The sequence below is a fragment of the Melampsora larici-populina genome (genome assembly GCF_000204055.1).
Source record: "Melampsora larici-populina 98AG31 unplaced genomic scaffold MELLAscaffold_30, whole genome shotgun sequence".
In the NCBI taxonomy this organism is placed as follows: domain Eukaryota; kingdom Fungi; phylum Basidiomycota; class Pucciniomycetes; order Pucciniales; family Melampsoraceae; genus Melampsora; species Melampsora laricis-populina.
The window spans coordinates 1,006,913-1,017,186 of NW_006768794.1; the positions used below are offsets into that span (position 1 = coordinate 1,006,913).

At 36.8% G+C, this 10,274-nt stretch overlaps 1 protein-coding gene across 1 annotated transcript; it reads left to right on the plus strand.

The window, feature by feature from the left end:
• Window positions 1-5,578: 5,578 nt before the first annotated feature.
• On the plus strand, window positions 5,579-9,046 carry MELLADRAFT_65021 (uncharacterized protein; the record flags this gene model as incomplete). The annotated part of the gene is made up of 7 exons (XM_007412361.1): window positions 5,579-6,712; window positions 7,384-7,421; window positions 7,506-7,730; window positions 7,773-7,918; window positions 7,980-8,108; window positions 8,184-8,639; window positions 8,844-9,046. The coding sequence occupies 7 exons, from the start codon at window positions 5,579-5,581 to the stop codon at window positions 9,044-9,046; spliced, it is 2,331 nt and encodes a 776-aa protein (XP_007412423.1).
• Between the last annotated feature and the right edge of the window lie 1,228 nt (window positions 9,047-10,274).

The following is a 10,274-nucleotide window of genomic DNA, read 5'->3' on the forward strand; positions in this document are numbered from 1 at the left end:
TATATCACGCTGATCTTGAACATTATTATCTTCATCCACGTCCATAGCATCAATTTCCTCTATCATATCATTAATTGTAACTTTCTTCTTCTTCTTTAATTTGTTTAATACATCTCCTTGATCCACAGCTTTCCCACTCCTTGTCTTCATTTCCACGCCATATAATTTAGTCCCAGCTCCAGCTTTAACTTCAGTACACTTCTTAGTAAATTCAGGTACAGACCATTCTTCTAAAACTCCACAATTAGTTTTTAATTCATGTACCTTATCCTTTCCTTCCTCTCTAGTTAAAACACTCGTGGGAATTACAGGTGGTACTACTGCTGTATTTGTTACAGGTGGATTGTTTACAGGTTGATTATTCTGCTGTTGTTGTTGCATATTATTACGTGCCATAGCATTTGCTTGATCTTCAGAGTACTTAATAACTTGTTGTCTAATTCCTTCATTAGCCTTCTTATACATCCTTTCATTACTTCTAGGTAAGAATAAACCATCCATTCTATCTTGAAGTAATCCAGCTTGCTTATCCTGAATAACCCATTTACACCTTCCCATACTATGTCCCTCCGTGTTACAATAAGAACAAAATGGCATAGTATTCTGTTGAGGCATAAAATTTTGATTATTAATGGCGGGAATTTGATTATTATTATTGGGTAAAGGATTATTAACAGGTCTATTATTATTATTGTTATTAAACCTGTTAAAATTTGAATTATTAGGCGCTCTGTTGGGTTGAAAGTTATTATTAAATTGTTGAGGCCTTGAGTTATTATTTGGCGGATATTGAACATTGTTCCTTTGATTTGGAACAACTTGTTGATGAATTTGATTCTGTAAAGCATTTGAAATTGGAATCTGAAAATTATAAGAATTATTTAAAGGTAACTGTAAAGGATTTTGGACGTGATTTATTTGTAAATTCTTTAAATCAGTACATAATATTTCCATTTGTTGATTTGCTTTAGCCTGCATTCCTCCAATCTTTGCAACTTTACTACTAGTATCCTTTTGAATAACTTCACTTTTAACTCCAGCAATTTCATTCTTGATGGTATATTTCTCTTCTCCAATATCTTCAAATACCAAAAGCGCCTCTTCTTCAATATAATGATCAACCACCTTCTTTAATTTCTCTAAGTTAGGTAATTTATATCTTCCACTTGATACTTTCTTCATCATCTTCTTCTTAATCATCCTCTTCTTAAATTTCTTCTGAAGTTCATCTGAAAAAGCCTCATAGAAATATCTTGCCACTTCTTCATCACTTGAATCCACGTAATCATGTCTAGCCAAGTATTGATGAATTTTATCAAAGTTAATTCTGAATGTTTGATATTCACTTTTACACGTAACACCTCCATTTCTCATTGTTCTTTCAGATAAAGTTCTTAAGTGATCAATAGAATATCTTGGCTGTTCCGTGGTAGTCTGATATCTGGCAATTAATTGCTCCTTGACCTTCTTCCAACTCCATTCACCAACTCCCCAACCTTCCATATCACGTATTTCCTCCTTAAGTTCTTCTCCAACAACAAAACTGGTAATTTGCCTGACCATATCCAATTCTGAGGCGCCATTTGCTTCAGCTTGACTATGATAATTGATAATAAATTTCTTAACATTTCCTCCAACTTCAAATCTAACACTTGTATCAGAATTATCAATTTTCCGTGGTTTAACATGACTCCTACTTCTCTCATTTCCTTCTTCCTCTTCACTTTCTTCTGAAGTTGAGCTTGAATCATCACTTGAGCTGCTTGAGGCGCTTGAATCTCCATCACTTTCTTCTTCCTTAATAACCTCCTTCTTCCTACTTATCTTCTTTCCTTTTCCCTTCTTAACTACCTTAATAACTTCCTTAACTCTTTCCTTCTTCCCTTTTTCTTCCTTAAGTCTTATTAAATTAATTATATCCGCCATTTCTCTCTCTCTTCTTAAATAATGTTGTTGTTGATTAATAAACTGTTGTTGCCAATCAGGTTCTTCCTCGTGGTCTGAGGGTAATAATGTTTCTTGTTCTCTAAATCCAGTAAATGCTGAAGGTGGAATTGGATCCTCAGAAGTTGATTCTTCACGTTGTTTTCCACGTACAGTTGATCCTGAAGCAGGTCCTGGTGGTGGTGGTAAAGAGCCAGAGGGTAAAGATGTTGAATAATTCACAGGATTTTCTAAAGCATAAGTTCTACTACTACGTGGAGTTCTTTTATAATGAGAAGTTGGTGGTAATTCTAATTCTGAATCCCCTTCTTCTCCTCCTTCTTGATCATGAATTTGAATGATTGAAGACATGATATTGATTTTAATTATTATAAAATGATATTATAAAATAAAGAAAGAAACTCGAAATATTGATAATTTTGAAAGTTATAATGAATTAAAAGTGAATATATGCGTGGTTTTTAAGTTATATTCTTTCTTTTAAAGATTGATTATTGTTATTTAATATGTTATTAGTTGATATTGAATTTTATTAATTGAATTTTGTTGATATTTGTTGAATATAATTTTCTTTCGAAATGATGAATTGTATTATTATTAATTTGATTATTGATGATTTAATAATAAATTGTTGATGTTTTAAGATAATAATTAGGGAAATTATTAAATATAATTGACGGATGTTGCTTGTTTAAAGTAAAGAGCCCCAGTGGAGTCACCAATATGTAGTATTTAAAGCTCAACAAGAGCTTTACAACACCTAAGAAGGGATAATCTACCACGTGTAATATAGTAGAAGTTGCCTAAAGACTGCCTTCTTCAAAGAAACCAGCACAAGGGCACTTGCTGACCACTTTGTGATAACAGAGAAAAGGATAAAAGGCACCAGAGAAATAAAGCAATACTGTTGTTAAGTATTATTCCCAGATTTTAAGCGCAAAAAAGTCACAAACTATGTTTATTACTAGCAATACTGTTGTAAGTATTATTCCCAATTAGACTTGTAGTCTTTAACACACGTAAATAAATTTCTCCTTGCTTTTGAAGGGGCGGATTTAAGTGATCTTAGTACAAATATAGTAAATAAATGATGATTTATAACACTACAACAAAGGTATAAGATGCAGAAAAGGGCGCTACAATCCCAAAATCATCAAGGAGTACTTATATCCACATGTAACAATCTTTACAACAGTCAACAGCCTCAAAAACCAATCAAATCCGCCTAAATAACCCTAAAAACCATGTAATGACGCAATGTAATGATCTTGTTACTAATGTATGATGTAATTTTCACAGCCAAAAGTGATCAATGACGCAATGATGTAATGTACAGCACTTCTTAAGATGAATACAGGTGATTTTTTCCTTGTAAACTAGCTGAAACCCAATTTTTGAGATTACGAATTTTTTCAGATGTGCTCCAATTTTTGATTACTAAAATGCATCTTGTAGCCCACGTGTTACTGATCATTTCTGACACCTATAAGACCTATTTCTGATGAGTGATGAGTAAGATATTGAGTTGTGAAGTTAAGGTTTTTGGTGTTACATGTGTCTTGTGACTGTAAATTCGAGATTCACACCAATTTCTTATTTCCCTTATAACTTTTTACATAAACCTCCGTTACTAATGATTCAAAGGTTGTACATTATGTAATCCACTCTTCTGCGTTGAATGAGCCATCTACCAACTTATTCTGACGTCATTTGACATATGTAATTAGCTGAAAACCTCCATTTTCGCCGATTTTCACCTGTTTTCTTCACTTTTCACAGCTGCTACTCCCTTTTCCTTGCTCATGTAATATGACATCATCTTCTATAACCTTAAAAATCCCGGAAAATCCTCTTGGCAACCTTAAATTCCATCACTACCACCATTACATATGTAAACTACACGCCTAACCCTTGTTTACCAACTTCGAAAAAGTACCTTTCTGCTAATAACCTCTGTTTCCCCTTATCAACCTTGAATATTAAAATTGTTCCTGTATAATAAACTGTTGTTCTTTCATATTCTAACCTTATAAAACCCATAACTTAATTATAAATAAGCTAAAAACCATTTTCCAACTTTTACACCTATATTTTCGAATTTTTCTTATCTTTTCTTTTTCTGTCTTTTTGTAATAACTTTGTAAGTAAACTATGTTGATCTTAATAATAATTCTGAAATAAGATGACATAATAATGAGCTAATAAGTATACATAAGCCTCTAAGAGCTTCAATTGATCTGAAAACCTGAATTTCGAATTCTCTGCTATATTGAAGTTTGCTAATAAACTGGTAAAGTAAAGATGATTAATTTTTTTGCTTAATATCATAAATAGATCACCACAACGTGTATGTCAGAAATGTTACGTTTGCAGGTCTGCGGTGGAGATGCTCTAACGAATCTTACATACTGGTCTTACAAAGTGGTCATCTAGAAAATGTGATCATATACTTACAATTGTATGAAGAAACTCAGATAAAGTGGCTCAATTCAATCTCAGATTAGAAGCTCCGATCGAAATGCAGTTGTCAACGTTTCACCCAACAAAAGAACCATGTCAACTTGTCAAATTCAAATTTGAGATTCAACAAATCAGCTGATTGATCTTACAAAAACAGACTCACTTCCACCGCGCGACCCTGTACAACTCGACTAGTAGTCGAATTGAGGGGGACATTTCAAACGACTACTAGTCGAGTGTGGCTGTTAACAGCCTCTCTCAGAGATGACCTGTTAAGCCCACCCAAATACACACAAGTCCCCCGGGCGAAATTTTTTGAAATTCAACACCGTAACTTGCCCAAATCCGGCTTAAGACTTCCTACAGTCAAGTCCGTGTGTAACATCGGGTTTGCCCTACCCGGTCACCGCTCATAGGGGCCTGTCAGTGTCGGGCCATTGGCTCTTGCTGAGTTGTGAAGTTGCTGAGCTGGTACGTTCGTCCTAAATATTGATCGCTTTCTCCATACCACTGTAAACATCATTCAACTTCCCCAATTTGGCAGAGGAAAATGATTAATAGTACAGTTTTTCATAAAAGAATCTAATACTGCACACCTGGGCCATTTCACCCACACTACATATGTGCAGCAAGCTAAGTCAATAGTTGTCTATCATGTACATACAGGTCTGCTCAGTTTTTTGCCCATCAGAATAAATAAATCACATGTTATACCACATGTAACTTTTTCGACTTTGAATTTTGTTTCCCAAAAATTCACTACATATAATTCTGTAGCTGCTCAGGCAATATTGTTGAAGCTATGTCTTAGTAACAGAAAGTGTGTTACATGCAGTTGAGTTGATGAGATCACACCAAAACATTGAGTCAGTGTATGTAGTCAATCTTTTGGAAGCTTTTTTCAATCTGAAAGAAGTTACAGCATGTATTACATATGAATAACTTGTCCTGATGAGCAGATAACTGAGCAGAACTGTATGTACATGATAACCACATATTCACTGAGCCTGCTACACATATGTAGTGTGGGTGTTATGGCTCAGGTGTGGAGTGATAGACCATTTTATGACAAATCATACTCCCAATCATTTTTCCCTGCCCACTTGGGGAACCCGAATAATGTCTGCAGTGTACGTCACCTTCACCACCTTAACCGCACTTCAATCAAGCATCCATGGTACGATCACGTCAGCCGAAGCGCGATTCAAATGTGCTCGCCAACCTTGGGACTAGGCCTTCACGCAAAAGACGAGCAGATACCCCACCTCGAAAACCTCCTGATATACCGAAATCGATTTCTGATGCGCTTGGCATTTACCCGAGTAGAACAAATGACCAGCCCATTCAACAGAACAACAATCATCATTTGAATGATATCGACATAAATGATGACCCGGTAGCAGCTCAATTTATACCTCATCCTGAAAACCCGGAAGCCAATCCTCCTCCGATTTCTATTCCTGGTACACAATTCGCTCAAGAAAGTCGAGAGTATTGGAATGCAGAGGCTCGACGACTTGAAAAAATCAAATGGGCCGCCATAGAATCCGAAATGACCGCTACCTATCTTGAATGCCAGCATCGTACAAGGAACTGGACTTCTCAAGCCTCTTACCTCGATGTAAATCTCATCTGCCAATGTCCGGATTCAAAACTTGTCAAGCAAACGGTCAACCTCTATGAACAGTCAAGCTTTCAATTTCAAAAAGAGATCACATTTTGTTCATGTATGCCGAGACCGGTACGGCTCTTACACTACGGATATATTGCAAGCTCAAGTCAAATTCCCAAGACAGCTTTTGCAATCCCACTCTTACAATTCCATCATCAACTGTGGAGCGAGACTGTTGTAGCAAGCACAGGATTTGTCAATGCGTTGTTTAAATTTCTCAAATCACGAAGCGACGGAAGTGAAACAAATACAAAACTCAAAAACACCCAGCACCAGTCTCTTATACATGATCGAGATTTGAGAAAGCAATTCACACAATCAGTCAATATGTATCGATCTATGAGTATTTGTACGAAGCGAATTTATACACAAGGCCTGAAGCTTTCTAATGCTCAGCTTTTGGCCGACCGATGTGCACGTTGTTTCGGTCCAGCAATCAATGAAAAGAAGATTTCACCTCAAGAGCCAGATGTTATAGTGGCCTTAGATGGTAATTTCCAACATCGTCACTATACAAAGTCAAGTAAGGATAATCCAACCGAAGAAGAATATCCCGATATATTTATCAAGCCCTCTAGTATGAAGAAAAACGAAATTATTCAAAATTCGACTGAAAATCAAGTCAAGAATATGAAGGTGAGTCTTTCAGTAATTTCGTTATATTATACTGATCTATTACTGATTTGAATCATATCCAGACTGCGTGTGCTGACTCTCACACTGCAGCAAACGATGTTAGAAACTCTACCTCTTGGAAGCAAAGCGATGACACGGGCCTCTTTGGATGTACATGTCGACACGATGTACCCCTCAAATTAGCCAACATTTACAAAACTGGTGAAAAGTGAGTGACTTGGCTCAATTTCTTATCGACTGGGTTGATATTCATGTTATCTTCTGAATGCTCAAAACAGGCTGTACTACCCGCTCAGCATCCTGGAGAAGTTGTTGACCGATTTGCCCGAAATCAAGGTTGGAGTACTGTATGATATCGGGTGTCAATTGGAAGCGCATATCAAGAAGGTAAGTTTTGCTATTCTACCAATTTTACATAGGTCTCTAATCTTTTTGTACAATCAGCGAGGTTTTCTTGAGGAGCTCAACCAACGACTTAGTTATGAAACATCAGTATTCCATGCGTATGTGCACAACTGGGCCTGTCAAGTATTGTACAATCCCCGATTCAATAACTTTTGGGGATTATCCGATGGCGAAGGACTCGAAAGGTTCTGGTCTTTCCTGTCCTCGCTAGTGGCTATCAATCGTATCTCTACCCGTCTTCATCGACTACTCAATATCGACTGGAGGACAAGTTTTTATGTGGAGATCACATTAATGTCAACAGGTATGTGAGAACAAATAAAAGTAGAACTGCTTATCAATGACTTACTTCCTTTTGATTCACCATAGCCAAATGGCTCTTACGCAGGCTACAGAATGCTCAAACAGTATCTGGTCAAGCTAGAACAGCTCTTACAAGCCTATCGAGCAAACGAAGTTCCCTTTTCCCTACCATCAGATACACTGACGACTTTTTGCGTCAACAGTGGCTTGTTGAGCGCAATTCTCAACAGAAGAGGTGCCATATAAAAGAAGAACAAAAATTAGAACTAGGCCGATTATTATATTATGAGGAGATGGCTCAAACGGTGTGGTAAGTTCAATTACAACTCATCTAGTACTATAAACAATAGAGTGACGAAATCAATTTCTCAAGGGATAAAGATGCAGAAAATGTTGAAGAAGCGGTGCTTAGGTTAAAAGAACATAATACATACAAAAAGAAGATCGAAAAACAGCGTGAAAAAATTGGTTCCGAAGTGATTCTCAACAATCTGGATGGTACTTATTTTTTCTTCCTATCACTCAACCAAATCACTGATGTTGCATCATACCCCTTCAGCTCACGAACAAGACCAGATCTTGAAGATCTGGTACACTAAGCAAGAGGTTCGTGATCAGTTTCTGGCAATTTGCAAACAGAAACGACCTTTGGATATAAGCCGACGTGATGGAAGGAATTCGAGTATTGGTAAGATATTTCTTTGCCGTAAATTCTCAATCAAAGTGTTTTTTTGAAGATAAACATTCCTCCATATATGTACAGGCTACAACGACAAGACACCTCTACTCAAGACACTCCGCGATCAGGCAGCTAAATTGAAAACCAAACTAGAAAACTATCAGAAGATGTTAAGTACATATTCAACCACGTCTCCACATCGATCTCAACCTGCAAACATCACCTACCCTGAATTGCTAAAGATCGACTTTGATCACCCATTCTGGAACGATGGCTTGTTCACAAACGGACGGGAACCTTGGGCGATTGATGCTAACACACAGTATGGAATGCAACAGGTCGCCTATTTGGATCGGGCTAGTGAGGAGATTTGCCGAATAGGATGGGAAGTCAGGAGAGTAATGAGGTGGGCAATGAACTCGCACAAATCTCTTTATAGTTTTTTGTTTCAACTTCAATCACATCAATACGATGACGAGGCAATTCAAATGGAACTTCCCCTGGTTCAACATCCGGCTCTAAGTTCACTCAGTAGACCGGGTATCATTTCAGCTGCACAGGTGATCATCAATGAGAGGCTAGTAAAAGTTTTCGATTTGCAACTGTCCTGGAATCCAAAACTGCTCAAAGTTTTTCAAAGGACACCACCTCAAGATGGCGATGGCGACCTCAGAATTGATTGGCGTAAGCAAGTTCAAAAAATACAAAATATGAAATCAAGTCGTGCGATTGTATTGAACCCAGGAATTATCAGTATCTTGAATGAGGAAGATGATGAGATTCAGATGGAGATTCAAGGGACTGGTGGGGTATTACCTAATGAGCTAGGAGTGCAGGGTGTTGTGAATATTTATGATGAGTCCAATGAAAGTGATGAAGAAATTGAGAAGGAGGATGAGGATATTCATGAAGCACTCAATGTTTTTTCCAATTTGTCTGTTACCTGAATGTAAAGTTGTGAAAATCAAGTTGTTGAGAAAGTGAAATTGGATTGTAGGAGAATTGCATCATGTGATATATTTGCCTTTATCATATGTGAAAATCAAAGTGAGCCTAGTTTACCTACTTGAACTTTTCAGTAGCCATCCACTGTCAATTTATCAAGCTATCAGGTGTTGAAACAAAGCCCAATATGACTGTAGCTCTGCTGATAGCTTCGGATCCAAGGTTTCACATCATTTTTCAAAATTGAGAGAGCTGATATGGGCCCATGCTGAAGCCCATATGTAGGTACTGTGAGACTGAGTTTTGGATGTAGAAGTACCAATTTCAAATATTTGATCAATGAGATTCTAGGGATTACTAATCTGTTATTTTATAAACTTCATTGAAGTATGTTATTGATTGTTATATATCTGAGCAGCCCATGTGCTGGGTGGGAGAAGTGTGTAGGGTTATACTTTTTTCTAAATAGGCTACAGAAGTATTGTGATTTAATTTTCTTAAAGTAACAATAGTAGCGGAGAGAATGGGCAACTTTTAAGCTATTTGGGCAAGAAATGAAAAAGTTATTGAGAATTGAATCATATGCATAGTATGAAGAAATTGTGCAGGACGGGGTGGACAAATATGGTTATGGAGAGTTACACAGACATGAAAAGCTTAATATGGTGGTATATTCAGAAATCTTACATATTAGCGGATCAAATGGTCCAATTTTCAAGTACTTTGGACAACAACTGACAAAGTTATTGAAGATCCTGTCCATGCAGGTGGGAATAGGGAAAATGTGCAAAACGGGAGAGACAAATGCACTTATACCTTTTGTCACACATGTCATGTAGCTGATGTAATGGTATATTGATCATCTTTTCTTAAAGTGACAATACTAGCGGAGAAAATGAGACTATTTTTATGCTATTTGGGCAAGAAATGAAAAAGTTATTGAGAATTGAATTATATGCATAGTATCAAAAAATTGTGCAGGACAGAGCAGAAAAAAGTGGGTATGGACAGTGCCACACATGTAGTAAGCTATATATGGGAGTATTTTCAAAAAGCCCACATATTTGCGGAGAAAATGGCCCAATTTTTAACTGCTTTGGACAAAAAGTGACAAAGTTATTCAAGATTTCATCCATGAGGGTCAGAATGAGGAAAATGTGCTGAACTGGAGAGAAACATGTACTTGTAAGTTTTTTCAGACATGTCATAGAGCTGATATGTGTGAAAATT